Source organism: Euleptes europaea, chromosome 17 (assembly GCF_029931775.1).
Source record: "Euleptes europaea isolate rEulEur1 chromosome 17, rEulEur1.hap1, whole genome shotgun sequence".
NCBI lineage: Eukaryota > Metazoa > Chordata > Lepidosauria > Squamata > Sphaerodactylidae > Euleptes > Euleptes europaea.
In genome coordinates this window covers 50736972-50760061 of record NC_079328.1, presented here as the reverse complement: position 1 = coordinate 50760061, position 23090 = coordinate 50736972, and the positions used below count along the sequence as shown (strand labels likewise).

General features: G+C 53.1%; 1 protein-coding gene across 1 annotated transcript; it reads right to left on the bottom strand.

Annotated features, from left to right (window-relative positions):
• Positions 1 to 5758: 5758 nt before the first annotated feature.
• On the bottom strand, positions 5759 to 22339 carry TCF25 (transcription factor 25). The gene is made up of 18 exons (XM_056862549.1): positions 22091 to 22339; positions 20412 to 20576; positions 18718 to 18792; positions 18283 to 18419; positions 17869 to 17934; positions 16925 to 17007; positions 16043 to 16173; positions 14210 to 14309; positions 12640 to 12733; positions 12206 to 12298; positions 11798 to 11903; positions 10599 to 10758; positions 8928 to 9015; positions 8058 to 8216; positions 7532 to 7622; positions 7154 to 7233; positions 6781 to 6853; positions 5759 to 5923 (listed from the first exon to the last, which is right to left on the bottom strand). The coding sequence occupies exons 1-18, from the start codon at positions 22271 to 22273 to the stop codon at positions 5759 to 5761; spliced, it is 2049 nt and encodes a 682-aa protein (XP_056718527.1). The 5' UTR covers positions 22274 to 22339.
• Between the last annotated feature and the right edge of the window lie 751 nt (positions 22340 to 23090).

Here is a 23090-nt window from a genome sequence, read left to right as displayed (position 1 = left end):
CCTCCTGAGGAAGCCTGTCCCACTGAGGAACTGCTCATCAGTGTCCCCGTGGCGCAGTGCCCTCCACACACCAAGGGTGAGAAAGGAAGGGAGTCTGGCATGAATCCATAGAGGGCACTGGGATTTGGACCTCAGGTGCTTTCACTGTAGGGGAACTAGATTTTTACCCTGCTGGTCTCCTCCTTCAGGGTGTTTCACATGAACACATAAAGCTGCCTTCTACTGAATCAGACCCTCAGTCCATCAAACTCAGTATTGCCTACTCTGACCGGCAGCAGCTCTCCAGGGTCTCAGGCAGGAAAGGGTCTTTCACACCACCTACTTGCCTAGTCCCTTTAACTGGAGATGCCGGGTATTTAACCTGGGACCTTCTGCATGCCAAGCAGATGCTCTACCACTGAGCTATGGCCCTTCCCCAAACAACCTTAGAGGGATGGTGAACCAGAATCTGCAGGGGGGAGGGAGAACAGCCAGAATTGGTGGGGTGGAGGAAACGGTTATGGATTTGGGCCCCAAACAATGGTGGACGTGGCAGCACAACTATAATGTCGGACTGAAAGTACGAAGCAATGAGAAGGGATATCTTCTCGCCACAGAAACTTCATGGGACCTCTTGAACACTCACATTGTGGGGTTGAGGGAATCATGTTCAAAACTTAATAGTACATTTCCATCAAGAAGATTCTTGAACACCTTAATGGACTAAAGTCAGACTAATGGGTATAAACTATAGCAAAGGCAGTTTCATCTACATTGGAAGAACTTCCTGACAGCTAGAGGTGTTCAGCATGGGAACAGTCTCCCTCATGAAGTGGTAGATTCTCTGCCATTGGAGATTTTAAACTAGCGACTGGATACCTACTTGCCAGGGATATTATAGTTGCAGTTCCTGCAGTGGCAGAGGGTTCGACTAGATGACCCTGGTGGTCCCCTTCCAGCTCTAAATAAATAAATTGTGTTAGATTTATGGGTGAAGGGAAGACACCAAGAAAAAACAAACACAGAGAGCCAATCATGTCTCGGTGTGTATGCTGAGAGAAACCTCCTAATCACAGGTAACTGCAAACATAAGATATGAAATTTACGTACAAGGGTGCCCCGATGATCTCGTCTTGGTCCCAGCCCCCGTAGCTGTGGGTTTGTTGTCCACACAGTTGCTGAGCAGCCAAGTTGTGCTCAAGACCAGCTTGCAGGGAGCCCCCGTCCACTGCCGGCCAGCAGGGCTTCTTATGCGTGGGCCCTTAATCACAATGCGCATGGCACCAGCCACTCGCACGAGGAGAGTTTTGTGTTGCACCGTCTTTTGTGCAGGTTGTTCAAGATGCTGTGGGCAGGGGGCCTGGGGAGACCTCCCGGCGATGTGAGGCGGACTGAAGATCACTGCTCAGCCCACGTCTGGTGCCAAAGCTCTTGTGCTGCATCAAAGCATGCTGGGATGGAGCACCTCTGGAGCCCATTTTTGAAAAGATATGAGCCAGCAATAATCCGGATCTATCTTTAGCACTCATGTGAACAGCCAGGTCCCTCCCGATGCCAGTGGCAGCTTTAATGCAGGGCACAATACGATTTCTTTCATAAAGCAGGAGCGCTTGAACTCATTCCATTTCTCGCCCACAGTCATGACTTGGCCCGGCGAGCCTCATGTTTGGAGACAGGACTCAAAGCTGCCATTTAAGAGGGGCCCCAAGGCCTCTACAGGCTCCGCCTGCCCCACGAGTTCACAGAGAGAGCCTCCAGGCAGCTGGTCAGAGGTGTTGGGAGAGCAACAGCCCACAGGCCCCGGCAGACTGTTGAGCGGGGGCCACAAGGCCTGGGTCAGCCAACTCTGGGCAAAACGAAGAGGGGGAAGCTGTGTGGACACTGCAGCCACCCCCACCCCCCGAGACCAAGGGGTGCTCTTTGATGTCTGCCACAGCAGCAGAGCAGAGGCTTGCTAAACCCTGTGCCAGCGCCCACCGGGCCTCACCCTGTCCACCAAAGCGAAATAAGCATTCAGGCGGCTGCTGGATGATTTGGCATAATTTGCTCAGCAATGAAACTTACCCTCGTAGTAACGACCCCTCAGCTTTTCCCAGCCATCACAGCACAGATGTCACGGAACCATCACATGAACACATGAAGCTGCCTCATACTGAATCAGACCCCCCCTTGGTCCATCAAAGTCAGTATTGTCTACTCAGACCGGCAGCAGCTCTCTAGGGTCTCAGGTAGAGGTCTATTCACATCAGCTACTTACCTAGTCCCTTTAGCTGGAGATGCTGGGGATTGAACCTGGGACCTTCTGCATGCCAAGCAGAGGCTCTACCACTGAGCCACAGCCCCTTCCCCAAAGCACACACGTGAACACACACGGAACTGCATTATACCAAATCAGACCCTTTGACCTCGAGGTCAGTATTTTCTACTCAGACTGGCAGCAGCTCTCCAGGACCTCAGGCTGAGGTCTTTCACATCACCTCCTACCCGAGTCATTTCGACTGGAGACGCTGGGGATTGAACCTGGAACCTTCTGCAGGCAAAGCGGACGCTCTCCCATTGAGTAACGGCCCTTCCCCAATGGACTATAGTTGCAGAGGGCAGCCAGGCTGGTCTCCATTGGAACAGTTTGATTCAAGTCCAGAAGCCCCTTAGAGACCAATAAGAGTTTCTGGGCATAGGCTTTTGAGAGCCGAAGCTCCCTTTGTCAGACAGGAGTAGAGACGGAGATCTCAGAGTTTTCTTACCAACTTGACTAGGTGCCTCGTAACCAAGGGGTCTGGAAGCAACCGACACAGCAGAGCATCTTCGGCACACAGATCACTACAGCCATCCATTATCCCAGGACAGCAGTTTCAGAGGACAGCCGTGTCGGTCTGCAGCACAACAGCTGGATTCGGGTCCAGCTGCACCTCAGAGATCAACAAGGATCTTAGGGTAGGAGCTTTTGAGAGTCAAAGCTCCTTCTGTCAGGCTTAACGCTTTGACTCTCAACAGCTAAATGCCCCAAGAATCTTGCTGGTGCGACTGGACTCCAACCCAGAGGTCAACGGAGCAGCTTCCTCCTCTATCAAGGGCAGGTGGGCACTGCGGGTGGGGGGGGGGAGCACAAAACACCCCCCTCTCTGGGCCTTGCAGGAATTTCAGAGCTATTGCCTGATTAACAAAACCAGAGTCAATAGAATCATGAGTTTTAATAAATTAAATATGCACAAGTTCACATATGAGAACAATATTTGAAGAAAATAAATGCTTTGTTGGTAGACAACACAGGGGCCCCTCTGGAAGAGGCCCTCCCTCCCCTGTGAGAGAATCTTTCTTCCAATGCAGCACCTGCAGCATAGACCTTTACAAGGACATCCCTATAAGGTCCTTTTCCAATGTGGTGCCAGCTCAATGGAAAGGCACCATTTTGGCCAATCAAAATGCACGCCATCCATTAATCCAAGAATTGCTGCAGCCTAGAAAATGTCAGGAGCAGTGCTCACATTAAAGCAAGCGCCAGCCTTCGTGCTGGAGGGAGGTAAACAAGAACAGGAGCTGTGGAACAAACATCTCTTTGGAAGTTGCTGGATTGCCTCTAGGCCAGCCTGTTGCAAAAATATTTCTAGCCTTATCAATGAGGCTTTTGAGAACTGAGCTGCAACAGGCCCTACTTCAAAGTGTAACCAGAAGACAGGCGTGCTGCTTCGGCCTCAGTGCCAGGAGAGGCGGTCAGAAGCCCTTCCTGCCTTCCCGCTGCAGTTGACTCAGCTCGGGAGACCTCCGTTCCACCTTCCAGTCTCAGAGGCTGGGGGGCCAGCTCCCAGGAGCCAAGCATGCTGAGCGCAAGGGCGTGGCTAGTTGCCACATCGTCAGGAGTGCTTCTGAGTAGGCTTTCAGCTTGAAGCTGAACAAGCGGGAAAGGGGATGGCTCAGAAGCCGCTCTGGATCCAACTTCAGGTGCAGCAACGTACTCAGCGGCTGTTCCCAGCACCAGCTTGAGCTGCCTTATTATTACTTCAAGCTGGTCTCTTCCCCTCTTCCTTACACTGCACCCACCCCTTGAGATCCTATTCCCATTTTCTAATTCTCCATGAAGTGTCTTCTTGGGCACGAATGATCAGGGCCGGGGGCTCTCCCCCTCGGCAACTCTGCCTTCACAAGACTGTCCAGGATGTGCATTTAACCCCACCTGTCCTTCAGCTCCTGACTACCCTTTCTAACAGCTTCAAAGACAGTGAGTTAGTTTATCACGACACCAACAACTAGCTGCCTGGGTCTCCAGAAGCAAGAAAAAGGCAGCCTTATTCCACCCTTCTTCTCCCCTCCCCATTAAACACGACACTAATTAAATTGGGTCCTTGGTTTGTGATTCTCATAGCGGCCCAACACAGGAGAAACCAAAACTGAAATTCTACACAAACTTGAGAGAGGCAAATTTCTGAAACTAAAAGTTTCCAAAACTTATTGATTTTAAAATTAAACCTGAGTAACATGATAACCTCCTCGTTGATTAAGTTAAGGCACTAGACGCTACCTTGACAACTGCCACAATTTCCTCCCCTCAGGCCCAGAAATGTAACAGCTCTCATAGTCTGGTATAGTACAATTCGGGGGGGGGGGGGCGGCAGAAGCCCTGTGCTGTTCTGCTCCTGTTTGACCTTCCTTGTCAAAGACCAACATTTTCTCAGAAAGGATAATTTTGGCTTTGGAACGACTGTAGCATATGTAAGTCACCCGCCTGGCCCTGGGAGAGCCCGATGGCCCCAGGGCAGTTGGGCTCCAAGGCTCCAGGATAAAGATCTGAACTGCTTCGGAGGCCGGGCCAGCCTTCCAACACAGCAGCTCTTCCCGCGCAGGGAGCTCTCCTCTCTCAGCCGTAAAATTCAGCACAGAGCTGCTGCTCAGAGTTGCACTAGCAGATGGTCCCCCGGGTGCTGTCTGGGATACTTAGCAGAGGAAGGCCAAGAACAAGCCCACAGGCTGAGAAGCAACGGCCACCCTCTCAGTTCCAGCAAGGTACTGACCTAGAATTTAGCTGGCCTCCTCCACTCCTTGCTCTGCCCACGCACACAACAGAGCTTGCATTACAGGGAATTTCAAGACTTGCAAAAGCAACCCCCAGCTTCGCCCAGTGTAGTTCCATTCCACCTGTCCTCCAAAGGCTCTTCCTTCACCATTTTATCTTCACAACTACCCTGCGAAGTAGGTTACACTGAGAGAAAGAGACTGGACCATGGTCACCCAACAAGCTTCATGGCCCAAGAAAGATCAGCAGCACCCAGGCCAACACTCTCTAACTGCTACACCCCTCTGCCTCATTAACCATAATTAGCACCATTGCACAAATTGTTGGGACAGGACAGGCTATTGATCTAAAGGCAAAGTTTCTTCTGAAAGCCTCTCCTGAGACACAGAGCAGGACTAAGGGACACCAGGAAATGCACAGGCACACTCCCACCACCACCCCCAGGTTTCTGCTGGCACCCAGAATGTCCTGCATGAGGAACAGGGGCTGGGCTCTGCCACGAGGAGCTGGGCCCTTATTCCCGATGGTCCACTTAGCTCAATACCACCTGTGCCTGGCAGCTGCTCCCTCTTGGCCCAAGATGCTGGCAAGTGACGGGGGACCTCTGCACGCAAAGCATTTGTTCCACCACTGAGCCAGAGGACACAGTGCATGCATGGGTGCCCACACGCAAGAGGAACAGAGACCCCTCTCTAGCTCCTGCTTTGGACTGTTTATTACTTAACAAGGGAGATTACAGGGGGAGGGGCTAGAGGGGGCTGGGGCTTGGGGTCAGTCCCACTCTCCTCCGTCCCCCTCAGGATTGTCATCACGCAGCGGCTCCTGGAACTGGATGTTGGCCAGCATGTCACGCATGGCTGCCATCAGTCTGTTCACCCCCTGGTTCAGATCCTGCCCTGCACCCGGCTCCTCCGCTCCAGCAGCTCCAACTTCTCCCTGAAAGGCAACACACCGTGAGACATCTGTGCCCAGGAGGAGGGCAGGGCGGCTGGCAGCTGCCTACAGAATGGCATGCTGCTGGCAAGATGGCCAGTGCAGAAGCCCCACTCCCTCCTCTCCCAACTGGCCACCAGCCCTCCCAGTTCCCAGTGGGCTAGAAGCTCAACATGAACCTTGTCAGGGCAGTTGGAGGCTCTGCCAGAGACAGCGATCCACGACTCTGGGCCCATAACCCACTGAGCTGCTGCCTGGTTCTCAGCCCACTGCTGAACTGGAGCCCCGCTTCCGCCTGTGTGGACACCAGCCCCTTCCAATGCCAGCCCCAAGGCACAGCCAGTCAGTTGGCCTGGTTGTGTCCACTGACAATTGGGGTCCAGAAGACCAAGAGTTTCCTTTACCTTCCTGTGTGTGACAACGGGGTGGCCATGCCCTGCCTTCTCAAGGGGCTTGATGCTCTGCAATTCCTTGGGGAGCCCAGACTGAGGGCTCCAGGGGTCTGAGAGATGCTGAGGAAACTAGAGTGCTCCCCCAGAGCCGCCGCCCCTTCAAGAGGCACCAACAGCGGCCGTGTGTGCGACAGTCTGAAGGCAGCTCCTCCTCACAGCTGAGTCTGGCCAAAATATTTTGATGGCACCCAAGCTAAAATGTGCCCTGCAGGCCACCAGATGCCCAGCTCTGTCCTACGGAAGCCATCCTCTTCTCTTAGCACAGCCTGCTGGACATTTGGGAGTCAAGAGGACCCGGAGGACTCCCTGCACCCGGTCCCAGCTGCTGCGTGGCTGCATATCCTTCCCCCCCAGAAGATGGCAAAGTGGACTTTGTGCCCAGGCTGGCGGCTACCCCGCACCACACACCTGTAGGTTGAAATTCGGTAGCAGTGAGCGAAAGAAGAGCGACAAAGTGCTTTCGTTGGATGGACGACTGGCCCTGCAAAGGGGGAAGACAGAAGCAGCAAGGTGGACCTCTAGCCTTCCCAGGAAAAGGTGGCAGGACACCCCCTGCCTCAGATGCGCCCCCACTCTGCCAAAGAACTCACTCTGCAGGAGGGACAACGTTCAGAGGGCTACTCTCAGCAGTTGCCACTCCTTACTCAAGTCAAAGAGAGGCAGGCCTGGACGTGTCTAGCCTCGGGAAGCCGAGTCAACATCCAAACCACCTCTCTCTCTCTCTGCTACATACACAAGATTGAGGCACAGAATAGACAGGAAGCAGAGCGAGAAGGGCTACCTTTCTGGCCGTGTGTACGACACAATGGAGTCTAGCGGTGGCAGCGGATCAAACCCCATGATAGGCTGAGAAGTCACTTCCTTAAGAGAGGGAATCAAAGAATGTCCAGGTCAGAGTTGTGGGAGGAAGCCACAGCCATTTCCCCCTGGCTCCCGCTTGCCGGTCCTCTCCAGCCTTGTGATAAGATCTCTGGCAACAGGGCTGGGCAAAGCCCCTGCTTGAGACAGGACTGCCCGGAATGGGACACAGGGCAAGCCCACCTTAGGCCTGAAGGGGGAGCAGAAGCAAGACCAGGAGGGGTAGGGAGAGGCCTGGGAGAGTCTGGCGCATGTGCCAACAATACCTCCCCCCACCCAGTTACCCATTCAGACCCCTCACCAGAGGCAGTGCTGCAGTGGCTTCCCTGATCTCCGAGAGGATCACGTGGCGGTAGATGCTCCTGGGAGCACTCTGGTACCGCACCTTCCGCCTGTGGACCCAACGTGAAAGGAAGCATCAGCTGACAGCTCCAGCAAGAGAAGGGTGGAACATACAAGACCCTTCCCCCAGTGTCTCTTGCCCAGCTCTCTTTCCCAAAGGCCTTCCCTCAAACCTTGCCTGAGCCTCCAGGGCTGTTCGCAGACTGCTGGAACCAGCTGTGCTGTGTTCTTGCGGACAGCAAGCCTGGCTAACTTGAGAGAGACCCGGACTAAAAATCTTTTTCTTGTCTCCACCCCAGTGGAGCAAGTGGCAAACAGATCCTCCAGGGCAAGCGGCCCCGTGGCTCTGTCTCCTCGCAACACAAGGGGGCAGGATGCTCATGGAGTAAACGGCCAAGCAGAAGGTGGCAGGGAGCCCTCGGAGCGAGAGCGGGGAAGCCGGCCGGCCACAGCAGCCCCATCCCGAAGGACCCCGTCAGACTCACTTCTGCTCGGCCTCTTCCAAAGCTGGGTTGTTGGCGTCCACCATCCGCAACACTTCGTGCACATTCGATTCCAGCCAGGCCATGACGGCCGGGTCCTTCCATAGGAAGTGAGTCCGCCCCAGGTAGAGGGCGACCAGCTGGTTCAGGGCAGGAGGTGAGCTGCAGGAGTGGACAGACCGTCAACGGCAACGAGGGGACTGGAGGAGGCAAAGTCCCAGGGGAAAATTCTGACCTGGGCAGCCAGGGGCACAGCAGACCTTGGCTGCAGATGGCCCTCACGGAGGCCAACCAGCCCCTGCCGGCACAGCTCTCCCAGGTACAGCTGGGCAAATCAACCCTCCACCGCACCCCACCCCCCAACACGAAAGCCACCAGCCAGGAAGAACACGGGACTTCCCCCAAGGCTGCCAAGGGTACTAGACATTGTATCGGAAAGGAGTCTAGCAGCTCCTTAGAGCTCAGCAAGCTTCTGCCCCAGCAGAGACACAGGGGCCCTCGTTCAGGGGACAAAAGGGAGGCAGCAACATCTTTTGCCTGCAGCCCTTCAGGTGTCCCAAGACTCCAGTTGGTTTGTGCTGCAAGGGGCTACTAACATGGCTGGGCCTGCAGGGTTTCCCTGTCTCTGTCACCTAAAGCACACACCTGTCTTGGTTCAGCTCACCTCCTGGCACTATCTCCTATCCAGGGGGGCCGTAGAAATACTCTGCACTCCCAGCTCTCTCCATATAGCCCCTGAAGCTCCTGCCTTCCTCCACCCTCCCCAGTGATGCTAAGACTCCGAAACGAGACCCAGCTGCTGAGCTCCTGAGTGCCTCTTGCTCAACGTAAATGCCCTCAGAAGTGCAAAGCACACCCCTGGCCATGCCGTACCTTAACTGGGCATTTGGTCCGAAGAACACGTGGGAAGCCACCATCGCGTCCGGTTGCACGCTGCAGTGATCCAGCAAAGGCATCAGAACTACAAGAAGGATGAGGAGTCAGGGAAAAGTCCCCCCGAGGAGCTGCAGCTCCCGGGGGCTCAGAAAGCGGGTCATGACCACATTGTGCCAACTCAGGAACGCTTGTGAAACAGCGCTGGAAGAGTTTCGGTCCCTGCTAGCTTCTCGGTGGGTTTTTCCCTCAAAGGTCTTAGCCTCATTTCCCCAGTGTCTGCTGGGTCTCCTTGTGAGTCCTTGCATCTGATTCACCCCTTCCCTACTAACCCGTCCAGAGCCAAGGAGCCCCCTTCCTGGACAGCCAGGCCTCCAACAGGGCTAGTGAAGAGGCCGTGAGGGTGGAACCCTCAAGACCTTCCCTGAAACCAGATGCTGAACAAAACGAGTTGGCCAGGAATAGGACCTCATTACACAGTTCCTGCAGTTCCTGGCCCCACTGACAAAAAAAGCAAGGAAAACACAACCCCCCCTGCCCCCCAGTGTTTATTTTAAGCTGCCATGCCCAGAAACTGTGAAAGGATGCTCCCTATCACGGGCATGCACAAACTGGACTCCCCCCTTTCTTCAGCACATCAAATATTCTTGCCTAACAAAGCTAACAGTTGTTCGGCAAACAGAGTCCCTCGGGGGCCAGGGGGTGGGGTAAGGAAAAGATGGTCTCCCTCCCTCCCAGGGCGAGAGGAGCAGCAGGGTGCCAAAGAGGAGGGACCCCTCATGTGCAATAGCCATCCAAAGCCAGAGAGCGCCCTGGAGGGCAGGCGAGGCCAGAAACATACGGAGCAGGTCATGAGAAATGGGGATGAAAGCAGACACCCTCTCCTGTGGTTTCATGCCGCTGTAGTCCTGAACCAGCCACGCAGGAGGAAGAAACAGGGCTTTATTCATACACAAGGGCAAGGGGGGGAGGCACCACCCCACAGAGCCTTTCTCCACAAGAGGCGTGAATTCATGTGACACCCTCTTCCCCTGCTTCTTCACTGAGCAAAGGCCGCTCTCATCAAATTGCGAGCGACCACTAGTAACTGGAGCCCCAGGTGGCTCTCCTGCACCCCCAGCACCCAAAACCGCCCCAGCTGAGGGCAGTCTCACCACTGGGGGGAATCCTGAGGGAGGCCTGGCTACTTCCCTGGAAGTTTTTAAGCAGAGGCTCGATGGCCATCTGTCAACAATGCTGATTCTATGACCTTAGGCAGACCATGAGAGGGAGGGCACCTTGGCCATCTTCTGGGCATGGAGTAGGCGGTCACTGGAGGTGGGGGTAGTTGTGAATTTCCTGCATTGTGCAGGGGGTTGGACTAGATGACCCTGGTGGTCCCTTCCAACTCTATGATTCTAAGCGCCTTCTTCCATTGCTGACCTCTGCTAGGGACGAGGAAGTTCAGCCTCTCCGTGATGGCCCAAGGCCCTCCGGAATGTGGCCAGAGCACTCCTCTGGTTTCATTCAGGCTTTGTGAGGGACCCTGCACCCAGGCCCACGTCAAGCTCTCAGCTGAGGGAGGCCCCAAAAGGCCTCCCTGCTGGCCCGGGCGCACCCGGGTCTCCAGCACACCATCCTGGGTCCAGCCAAGCACCTATGTGGGCCCCACCCCCACCGCTTCCGACTCACCACTGGGGAACATGATCAGCGCCTGCCGTATGAGACTGGAGGCTTTCTCGTGAGCTTGGCTTGACTCTGCTTCCAAGACCTCTTCCTGCTGGCTCAGGAAGAAGTAAGCCAGAGGGACTGAGAAGGCAAAGTTGGGCAGCTGAGAGAGGTTCCGCTGCCTCTGAGGAAGAAAAGCCACCGTCAGCCTGCCTGGCTCCTAAAAAGCCAGTCCTTGGCGCTCCTGACTTTGAAAGCAGGCAGGTGGAGCGCCGATCAAAAGAAGGCCACGGGAAGACCTTCCTGTGGCCAGCGAGGGGAGCTGCTCCCCTCCCTGGCCATCTCCTTGCAAAACCCTGGAAAAACAGCAAAAATGTTTGACTGAACAAAAGGTACACCAGCTGGCACACTTTGATGACAAAGAACTGGGGCAGGAGGAGGCAAACCGGTTTGGAGTACAGGTGAGAACTACTCACTGGGGAGGGGGAGAGAGTTCCCTTCCCCCCTCTAGAAGATGGCAGTAAAGGTGGGCGGGATGGAGGGAGTTACAAAGCAGTTCTACAGCTCTCAGCAAGGTCAAGAGCTGCCCCCACCCTCTGCCTCCTATCAATATGCAGAGTCGGGGGATGCTGGAGGTCTCAGGTGTGGAACTGTCAGCCCCAGAAGAGTAGGAGGGCAGATGCAGCCCTCAGCCCATGGGGTGTGGGGGGCTCAGCCATGCTTGTCTGTGTGCCAGGTATTCCTCTGGCTTTGCAGCAATCTCCCTCTTCTCCTTTGCAGGTGTCCCCTTCACACCGCTCTGGAGGGTATCATGAATCCCCTTGAATATCAGAGGGGCCAGTTCCCCACTGAGATGAGCATGGGTGGTACAGGGGGGTGGAGGTCCTCTCCCCAAAGATCCACAACATCCAACACAATATCAAGCACCTCTCTGCAACCCAAAGAGCTGGGAATGCAGGGGGAAGACAAAGACACCCCAAGGCACTGGCCCACCATTCCTGATGGAGTCCCTCTCAGTCCCTTCACAAGAGCGAAGGAACCAACCAGCCCTGGTATTAACCCCTCAAGCTCCATCTGCCAAAGGCACGCAGCACCGGCTGCAAGAGACATCTCTCCCAAGGAGTGAGACCCGCCTCAACCTTCTGCAAGTTCAGCAGACCAAACTGCCCCCCTCCTACCACCTTCAGTCGTTTGTGCCCCCAGGCCCCCCTCAGGCAGCTCACCTCCCAGTCCTGGAAGACACGTGTCAGAAAGGCATACTCCTTCGCTCGCAGAGACAGTAAATCAATTATCAGCAGCATGCACAACGGGTCATTTTCTGGGTCCAGGCTGGGGAGGTGGGTGGAGGGAGAGAGAAACAGGTCTGTTATAAAACTGAGGCCCGGAGACTGCTCTGCCTCCTGTGCCCACCTGCTGCTTCTCTGGCTGGGGCCAGCAACCCCTAAAAAGGTACATTCCATGGCAACGAAATGACCCTTCACAATTTGGACCCGGGAGTGGAGAGTTGCAAAGCACACAGCCTTTGGCCGAAGGACAGATGGTGGGGGGAGGGGGGATTTGCTGGCTAGCCCTTCCCCCACTCTCATGCCCTTCCGACCACAGCAAGCCTAAGAGAGACCCACAGAAATCACCTGAGGATGAGCTTGCAGAACTCCAGAGCAGTGCGAGGACACCCTCTCTTCTCCAGGAAAATCATGTGTTTGAAGAGGGCCAGATAGAAAGCTCTGCAAGAGATACCAGTAGGAAAGGTCAGTTGGTGTCTCTTATACACAACACAGACTCTCTCAGGAGGGAAGCACATTGCTCATCCAAACCAGGGAAACCCCGACTCCAGTTGCCAGTTGAGATTTGGGGTGCGGGGAGAGACTCATTCAGATCATGCTCACAGTCAGTCTGGACTGGGAGAGGAAGAGCGTTCAGTTGAGGCCCAATGATGAACCACAATTGCCTGAGCAGTTAGGAACACAGAACATGGGGGGGGGGCTCACTGGTCCTGCTCCCACCCCCCACAATGCAGGAGCCCCAGCTGGTATACAGCCAGCCAGCCTCAACTGTGACCTCCTACCTGTTCTCTGGCCTCCGGTAGTCAAGCCTGCAAGTCCCACTGGTGAGGCTGAACAAGGGGTGGGAGGCGCACTCCAGAGTGTGGAGAGCCCTTTCTGGGAAAGAGGCAGAAGAATAGGGCATGGGACCACGGGCGCTCAGATTTTGGTAGTTCTTTAATTGACATGACTAATAAACCATGTTCTGCCCCAAGGAATGTGAGGCAATACAAAAGGTTAAAATCAGAGATGCACATTCCCAAAAAATATTATAAGATGCAGGAAAACACAAAACAAGAAGCACTGGAAGTCGCTGCTACTGTGCTGAGCCAAGGTGGCTCTTCGCAGCTCCACCGTCTCTTTCTAGCACCCTGAGCGGTTGCCATGTCAGCCTATGTAAAAAACCTACATTGGTGTTAACTCTTTTTAAAAATACTTGTTCTTCTTAAAGCTTGCAGAACTGAAAAACAAAAACAAAGCTTTGTTCTTTCTTTTTCAGACAGGATCCAGGTAGAATTGGCCATTGGGAAACTCATCCGTCATGTCCCAAAGATCACCCGTTGTGTCCCGTCTTTGGAGGTCTTTAAGCAGAGTTTGGATGGCCATCTGTCGGGAGCGCTTTGATTGTGGGATCCTGCATGGTAGGGGGTTGGACTGGATGGCCCTTGTGGTCTCTTCCAATTTTGTGTGATTTTGTGATAGGCTGCCAATAAATGCCAGTGTGGGGTAGCAGCTCCCTTCCCACTACCCTGGAGACAGAACCCAAAGTGCAGGGAGGGGGGCAGGAATCTCAGGTGCTCAACAAGCAACAATGTCCTGAGACTGGTGCTGGCTTAGACAGCTGTGATTGGCTGTACTGGGCCACACCTGAGTTAAGGCCTGCAAAACTCCCCCCTCAAATGGCTTGGGGCCAGGGTACTTGAAGGACCACTGCCTCCCATATTGTCCAGCCCACCCGTTAAGCTCTGCCTCATCTGCCTCATCTGTGCCCCCAACTTCAGAGGTGAGGCAGGTAGCAGCGAGAGACAGGGCATTTTCTGTGGTGGTCCCTTGCTTATAGAATGCCCTTCCCCTTGAAGCTGGCCTGGTGCCTACGTTGCTCTCTTTTAGGTGCCAGGCCAAGACATTTCTGTTTGCCCAGGCTTTTTAAAATACCATTTTAGTCCAGAAACTTATTTTAAGCAGTCAGTGGTCTGTTTTTATGGTCTGTGTTTTTATGCAGGGCTGGGTTTTTAATGCTGGATTTTAATCAGTATAGAATCATAGAGTAGGAAGGGACCACACCAGGGTATTTTAATGCTTTTTAAAAAAATTGTAAGCCCCCTCTAACAGGTTCCTCAACAGACAGCATAATATTTTTCTAAATAAAGTGACCAATTGCAAAGCAGGGCTCTGGCCAATCTCGCAGGCATGAATCCATGAGCTTCCCCTCCCACCCAAGCTCTGGCACCCGCACCCCTCCTTTGAAGGCACACATCCATCTGTCACTAGTACCCACCCCTGGGAGGAGAGGCCTCCTTCTAGGGATGGCCCAAGCAAGCACCCCCCCCAGCCCTGCTAGGCAGTCTCCCCCGGCTGCCCTCTGCTTCTTACCCACGAGGTCTCTGGCCATCTCCTGGTCTTCCTGCATCCGACACACATCGCTGAGCTGCAGCAGTGAGTCCACGTGGTAAGGGTTTGCCTGGAGCAGAAGCTGCCGGCAGACAGAGAGAACGGGGGAAGGTCAGCGAGGGGCTCTCCAGACAGCCCGAGACAGGGACACGGAAGGAAGCCTTCCAGGTCAGGAGGATGTGGGGTCTGATGAAGATGGTGGAGAACCCCCACAGACGCACTCCACGGCATGGCTGGGAGTTTGCTGCTATCCTCCAGCCCCCCAGGTAGAATCTGAGGTGCCATCTGGTTCCCTTCACCAGTGCTGCCTGTGTGTATTTCTGATGAAGGGGACTTTGTCCAAGGTAGAGAGAGAAATTCAAGGCAGACAGGCAGGTGGGGGCAGCTGAAGACTCACCCCCCCTCCAATGCCAGTGCTGATGCTCTGAGAACCACCTTTGAGTGGCCAGCCAATCCCTGCCAGCTGCTGGCACCAAGGTCTCAACACACAGATGTTGCCTTTCCTCTCAGTCATAGAGGACAAGGAGGGCAACACAGGAGCTGTTTTGGGAAGCTGGTGGAGGATTCTCCCCTGGATAAAGCCCTCTCTGTGCACCAGCACCGAAGTTTTGAAGAATCAAACGTGCCTTCTCAGGAAGGGTAGATGGGGGAGGGCTGGGCTCTCAGCCTGTCCGTCTCCCAATTACGCTAATATTAGGCCATGGAACCATTTTGCTCTTTGCCTTCTTTGTACCGCCCAGCCAAGTTGTTGCCTTGTTTAACTTGCTTCGACATGCCTCATGAAAGCCTCCAGGCAGCGCCTCCTCTAAGTACCAAGAGAAATCAGGCATCTCTCTCCAAAGCAGTTAAATGTTTATAAATAGCACAATGGCCTGCCCAAATCGTGCTCCTGAAGGGTTATGTATCACTCTCCCTCCCCCCCCAATCGGGAAAACTGCCCCCCGCAGGAGCATTTTGTCCAGTTAGGGAGGCTCCTCCCAGACAATAAGCCCCAGGCAGGACAAGCGCCGTGTGTGTGTGTGCGAGAGAGAGAGAGAGAGAGAGAGAGAGAGAGAGAGAGAGAGCGCACATGCAGCTTCTGCACCTCATCAGGATTCTGCCCCACAGAACAACAAAGCAAGCTGCTTTCCACCCCCCAAAATGAGGAGGGGCAGCTCAGATTCTCAACAGTGTTCCATCCCAAACTTATTTTTGGGTACCGAGAAAGGGAGAGGAGGAAGCAAGCACACCCAACCTACAGATCTCCTTCCCTCAGGATGTTGTGATGGTAGCAGGATAAAGGGCCTTTGACAAAAGACCGTTTCCCATGGGGGGTGGGGATGGGCTTGTCCGAGGCAAAAGGGCCCAGAGAAGCACTGTCCCAAACACAGCAGGTGTGCTGTACCTTTTCATTAGGGTTAACCTCAGGGCATTGAAATCCCTATTCCCCTCCCCTTTGTACTGAACCTCAAAGCCTTGTGAAAAATTCTGTGGGACTGAGATGGGTAAAAAGCACACTCGTTATTTTGCAGAATTTTGGTTGGTGCCGCCAAAGAGATGCTGCCCAACTACTGTTTTGGAAATAAGTCTTTGCCTGTTGCTGCCACGTCTGCAGTTTGCACCAGGGCTGAGAAACGCTCTAGCAGGTCAGGCTAAAATCTAGCAGGGCCCCTTTCTCCTGCAAGATGACTTCCCAAGACAAAGCCCGCATGTCAAGCCTGGGGAGTAGGAAGGATGCACCGTCCGTGGCCATGTTTGCATCGTCTGTGGCCATGGAGGTTTGCCACTGGAAGGTCTCAGATGCTGCACCAGCGCCTCGCCCAGCTGAGCACCTACCACAAGGTTGTTGGGATCCATGGACTCCACCGCATCCAAGAACTTGAACTGCACTTGCCGGTACTCTCGGTGGTGCTCAAAGGCAAAGTGCTGCACCCCCCGCTTGGACTCGAGCAGCTGCATGGAGAGACCTGGAGGGGGAGGGGCTGTTAAGGGCACAGAAGAACACTTCCTGCCTGCCCGGCACACCAATTCCTTGATGACAAAACGCACACAATTTAGTCTGAGCTCAGAATTCACAGCCTGAAGACAAAACAGCATCCCAGGTAGTAAAGGCAATGTGGGTTGTGCTGTCCAGGTCAGCCCCAACCTGGGGCAAGGCCCTGATTCCCTCCTCCACACCTCCCCTGGCCTTTCCTGGCTCTTCTATTTCTAGCCTCACCAAGAGATTCCAATTTTTCAGAAACCTGAACCTTGGAACGTAGAACTGGACCAGGGGAAGAGGATAAGCACACTTCCTTTGCATTGCATAACTCCTAGCGCAAATGTTGAGTTCTTGATGCAGTACGCATATAACTCTAACTAGGAGAACTTGTCCAAAAATACTGGGTTAGCTCTGCTTACAAACCACATCTGTGCTATCCCACTAAAACAGGGATTGTCTTTCTTTTAGTTCTGAATAAAGCCAGGATTCTCCCAAGCATATGCCCAGGCAAACAAGTGCACACAACCAGGGAAATAGAAATCTCTTGCCATTAAAGCTATGTGAGGTTGCCAGGCAAGAGTTCTTGCCCCTGTTGCATAAGTAGAAATTTGGTGGGAGGGGTTCTGGTAGCTGACATGCAACAGCATTGCTCCCGTGCATCGGCTGCACACAGGCTGCCCTGCAGATGGACAAGACCAACTGTGTTCTTGCTCCTGCTCAACGGGAGAGCTGCCCACCTGTTTTGCTGTGGCGCGGCCAAGTGCTCTTGGGCACCATCAGCCACGTGCTTCGGAGATGCGACCGCTGCCTCTGCCTTGGTCTGGGGAAGAAACAAAAGTCAGCATCGCTGGAGCTTGGAGAATGAACGGCAGGTTTCTCTGGACAGAGATACTTGGTTCCGCCCCCCACACCCAAAATTCAGATTCATCTGCAGAGTGAACTCCTTTCAGCTCTTACAATCCCACCCACAGAGAAAACAATATGAGGCTCTTCCACTGTTGCACCACCCGAGAGAATGAGAAAAAAGCACCAAAAAGGACGGAAGGTGCGCGGGCTTCTTCCTCCAGAAACGAAGTATGAGGAAAGGCAGAACCTCTGTTCTTTAACTCATAAACAATCTTGGCAAAGCCCCCTTTGCAATTGCTCCTAGGGAGGGGGATGTAGAGGATGGGAACAGAAGAGGTGAGCTGCAGGCAGTAGCCTGTTACTGACCTATCAGCGCCTGCACCTTCGCTCCCGCCAGCCCAAGACCACACAGCTCCCATGTGTACCTGGCCTCCTCCCTTCTTGGAGCTGGGAGCTCCTCCCTTTGGCACCCCACCCTCCTTGGCAAATTCTGGGAACAACGGTCCAGCTCTGGCTCAAAGCCACCTTTGTCTCCTTGTTTCATCTGCATCCAAATGACCCAGGAGGGCTCTGGTGCTTCCAAGATGGGCTCAGAAGATCTGCTAGATTAGCACAGTGAGCCACAAACCAGCCCTACCTCTAGGAAAGCACCCTTGGACCTTGGCAGCTTCTAAGCTTTCTCTCAATAGCCTCTCACCCCATAACTCCACTTGAGGCTTTCACAGAGTCTAAGCCTAAATGCTAACAGCACCTGAAACGTGCATTTTTAGAACACGACTGAAAGTTTCCCCCAAGACCTAAACATCTGCTTCACGCATTGACTGCCTGGCCTCACCTCTGATCGCCTAGAACTGCTCGGGCTCCAAAATATCTCTTCAGCTCAGTTTCTGGATTCAAGTTCCTGGGGGAAAGAATCAACATGCAAGTTCACCTGTTTGCCAAGCTCCATTTTGCCGTTTTCTCAAGCCCCTGCTCAAGGGACCTGCCCTGGCCCTCCGCCTTCCCCTCACTCCCTCGGAGAGGGCCGCCAACTGCAAATATCACTGCTCACCTCTGAAAGGGCAGACTGGTCAAGGGTCACGAAGCCCCTTTCAGTGAAGGTTATCACACAGACGATGCCAGTGCTGCCCTCTTCAGGACAAAGAGCGCAAGAAATCCAACCCACCGGCCCCACCCTCTCCACTCCAAGGAACCAGGCCGGGGCAGCTCGCCCTCCAATATGCAAAAGCTGGAACTCTCCGCCTCTTACCTGCGCTCTACATAAAGCAGCGGCCGACTGTCCGTGATGACCCTGCCTTGGCTCTGACACCACGGCCCAGCGGAGCTCTCAAGCCTCACCAGGATGCTCTCAACATCTTCTGCATCATCGTCTTTGTCCAGAGGGCACTTCAAAGAAACAGCAGAAAGACAGCAAAGCAAGTCTGACTCTGAGACCCAGCCTCCGCCTACCCGCCCTCCCCCTGACCACTCTACCCTCCCTTGCGCCTTCAATTGCATACTCCTCCCCTCCGCCCAGGACTGGAGCTGTAGATCCCATGGAGATCCCTTTGTACAAGCCAACGGGATTTGTCCTGGCCTTTACCCTTTGCATTAAACCCCTTGATTGGACACCCCTTCCCCTTCTCATCAGGCGCTTTAGGGACATCTACACTTAATGCTGAACTTCAAACCAAGGCAAACTTACGGGAGCCTCGCCTGCTCCATTCTTCTTATTCTTTCTTTTCTTCTTCTTCTTTCGTGATTTGTTACTCGATACAGCCTTTTTTTGGGGGGGGGGAAGCAAACAGCACTGATAAGACACATCCTGAGGATTCCAGCTAAAAGCCCGAATGCAAAGAAAGGATCTAGACCAGGGGAAGGCAGAAGCAACCCTTCAGAGCACTGAGTTTGGAAAGATAATTTGGTTCAATGCAAACAAAGGAAGGCTACAACTGGGCACATGGTATCCTTCCACTGTTGTTTTCCCCCCTGAAAAGCATGGAGGGTTCTTTAAAGAAGGTGCTTCCTTCTACGCCTTCCTCTCCTTTGGCACTTAAGACCAATGCCAGGTTTTGACATGGCACTACAAAGACCACAACTGAGCCCCACAAAATATCTTTCAGGGCTTTCACGTGAACAGCATCTCTCTTGGAGACCTAAGAAGTTATTTCATCCTACTCTAATTTTACTCTGACTCTTGGGGTGGGGAGAGACACCCACAAGGTATGAAGCCTTCAGGTTTGACTATATAAGACATGGGAGAGTCATAATCAGAGCTTCCCACTTAAAAAAACCACAGCATTAATGCCCCCAGTCATTCCACCATTTTCCTAGTGAGCTACTATTAGTCCAGGGGTGGGGAAGACAGGTACCATATTGTAACTGGGTTTTCCCTGCCGTCCCCCAGAAAAGCTGGGTTTAGGGCAGCTTCCAACATAGTACAAACAAAATACAACACTATAACCAATAATAAAATCACTCAAGCTAAATTAATAAAATCACATTCAGTTAAAATTCCAGCATTTGATTCTTTCTTCTTTATAACTACATGGTGCCCCCAAAGTTGTGTTTCTATCAGAGCACCAGCATGAAGGGTTAAATTCCCCATTCCAAATTGTGACCCAAAAACACAACCTTTACAATATTGTCGAAGGCTTTCACGGTCAGAGTTCATTGGTTCTTGTGGGTTATCCGGGCTGTGTAACCGTGGTCTTGGTATTTTCTTTCCTGACGTTTCGCCAGCAGCTGTGGCAGGCATCTTCAGAGGAGTAACACTGAAGGACAGTGTCTTTCACTGAGACACTGTCCTTCAGTGTTACTCCTCTGAAGATGCCTGCCACAGCTGCTGGCGAAATGTCAGGAAAGAAAATACCAAGACCACGGTTGCACAGCCCGGATAACCCACAAGAACCAACAACCTTTTAACTTTAGGAGATTTCCCACATCTCACTTACTACAACTTTAGGAAAAATGTTGTATTCAACCTGCATCTCTTGATTTTCACCTGTGACTAGAAAGAAGATCTTGAACACAGATTCCAGTCTGCTTAACGTTTAATTCTAACCCAAACCTTTAACCCTTTCCAATTGAGGATAAGACAGATTACGTAAAATAAATGATCGTATCTTTGGAAATTCAGAAAGTTCCTGCTAACCCACACTCACAGTACAGCTACTTTGCGACTGGATCAATGTAACACCTGTGGTCCAATTGTACGGCATGTATATGGGCATTGGATACACCCACACAGCGCATCTGATCCCCTTGTAAATCAGATTTGGTAGGACTTTGCATTGGGGATCGTCCCTTGCTCAGGTGGTGGGATCTGCAAGGATTTCCTGCTTTCTCCAGGCTTTCATTGATCCAGTGTACCACCCCAGCTGACTGCAGGTTACTTGCCATCTTGTCCAGTTGATCCATCACTTCTCCATCTTTCCCCCTGTCATTTGCCAGACATTCACATTCAGCTTCTTCTTTGTTCCCTGTGTGGCTCTCCTCTTGCAGTCTAGAATCATCGCTTTCCTCAATGGATGCTGGCTCAGCCTCAGGATCATCACTGGTTATCTATGCAGAATTTAAGAAGATCATAATTCAGTTATCCCAAGCAGGATCTGTATCCTTTTCATTATCAGAAACAATAGGCAGTGACTGCACGTGCTCCCCCCACCATTTTTTTTAAATAAAGCAAATGCATAAATTTATTTCTCCTATGAAGGGATGGGTTCATAGCTCAGAACATCTGTTTTTCATGAAGAAGGTCCCAGGTTCCATCCTCAGCACCTCTTAATAAAGAGAACTCAGGCAACAATGGCGGGGGGCGGGGATCCTGCCCAGGACCTTGGAGAGCCACTGCCAGACAAAAATGGAATAGATAGGCCAAAAGTCTGACTATGTACAGGAAATCTTTTATGTTCACTTAGCCAGAATAGAAAACTCCTCCCCTTCTTACTTGTAACAATAAAACAGTTATACCCCACTTTTCAGCAAAAGGTACCAAAGCAATTTAGAAAAACCTGACACATGTTAAACTTTTCAATAGCAGCATCACAATACAACCCACACGCATACCAGCCTATCATAAAAGAATGATCAGCCTCAACCCAATAAAACAATACCACATCCCAGCCTTAAGAAAGCTGCCTGGCAGCAGGTTCAGGACTGATAAAAGGAAATGATTCATTACCCAATAGTTATGGAGCCACAGGATGTGACCATGGCTCAGTCGGCTTAGCGTCCAAAACAAGACCTTGACAAATGTGCAGAGATGAAGAGGTGTGAAGGAGGAGACTCAGGCCCAGAAACAGACGTGAGTCATAACTACTAGAGGCACATCCTCTAGGTGCAGAGGCAGTACACCCAATGGTCAGAACCAGATATGGAGGATGGGAAGTGAGAATAGCTACAGCCTCTCTCTGCCCAGCCATCCCCTCCCAGTCCAGCCCTTGAAGGACCACCTCCTTCCATATTGTCAAGCGCTGCTCTGTATCCTTCCTAAAGAGGTGAGATGAGTTCTAACCAGAGACAGGGCTTTTTGGGTGATGGCACCTCACCCCCTTGAAGCTCACCAAGAGCTCACATTACTTTCTTGTATGTGTCAGGCTAAAATATGGTAGCCAACTCTGGGTTGGGAAATTCATGGATGTTTGGGGGGAGGAGCCGGGGGGTACCCTCAGCAGGGTATAATGTGATAGAGCCAACTCCCCAAAGCAGCTGTGTTCTCTGGGGAACTGGTCAGTAGTAATTAGTCCAGGCACCACCGGGAGGCTGGCGACCCTAGAGAAAAACCTTTTTTTACCCACGCTTTTAATGGATGGGTTCCACCTTTTTAGTTGTGTTGATGGTCTGCTCCTGGACACAGACCTGTTTCATGAAGATCATTTCAGGCTGCTGAATGGGTGCTTTACACCTCGCTTCTTCTCGTAATAATCCTCACGCTACTGTTTTTATTATTTCATTGCATTGTTTAGCTTCGCGAGCTGCCTCGAGCACGTTTCTGAGGAAGCAACACGTAAGTTAAACCCACATAAATAAACCCCAACGTCGTGGCGGGACGGGCCGAGCCCTCCCGAGCCTCTCACCAGCTCGAAGAGGTTGGCGACGCGCCCGGCCGCCTCTTGCCGGGGCTTCCTCCGCCTGGCGCCCGCTCCGTCCCGCCCAGGCCCCGCCGGGAGCCGCCCCTGCTCTTCCTCCTCCTCCTCGGCCTCCGGCAGCGCCTGCCCGCGCAGCTCCCCCCGTAGCCGCCTCAAGGCCCGCCGCGACATCCCCAGGCTGTAGCAGGCCGGGACAGAAACACCGACGGACCGGAAGCCGGAAAGAGGACCCGAAAGGAAACAAGCGCTCTTCCCGGAGACGGAGAACGCTCCTTTGCGCATGCGGAAACAGCCTTCACGCGCCCTGGGCTCTGCGCATGCCTAGTCGGAGGATTCAGTCGACGCGGCAGAGCAGGGCTCTGATGCAGGCGGCGCAGTTCTGCCGGCGGACGCCAGGGGGCGCGGCAGCTCCGCTTCGGGCGCTTTTCTCTGCAGGAGGGTCGAGTTGCTGGGGCTCGGAGAGGCGGGAGGGGCCTCAGAGGCCATCTAGTCCAACCCCCTGCTGAACGCAGGATCAGCCTGGAGCATGCGCTCATATTGGAGGGGCCGTGGCTCAGTGGCAGAGCATCTGCTTGGCATGCAGAAGGTCCCAGGGACAGTCATAGGGTTGCCAGGTCCCTCTTCGCTAAGGGCGGGAGGTTTTTGGGGCGGAGCCTGAGGAGGGCAGGGTTTGGGGAGGGGAGGGACTTCAATGCCATAGAGTCCAATGGCCAAAGCCGCCATTTTATCCAGGTGAGCTGATCTCTATCGGCTGGAGATCAGTTGAAATAGCAGGAGATCTCCTGCTACTACCTGGTGGTTAGTATGAACAAATAGCACTGGGCTCATTTTGCAAGGAACTGTTCATTGGAGAAGATTTTAATCTCAATGAACAGTTCCTTGCAAATTTAGCGTAGGCAAAGAGAAACATTTTGCTTATTTGCTGATTAACTTTGAAAGAACTTAACAAAGCTCTTTTGCTTACATAGAAAAGTAATTTTTGTAAATA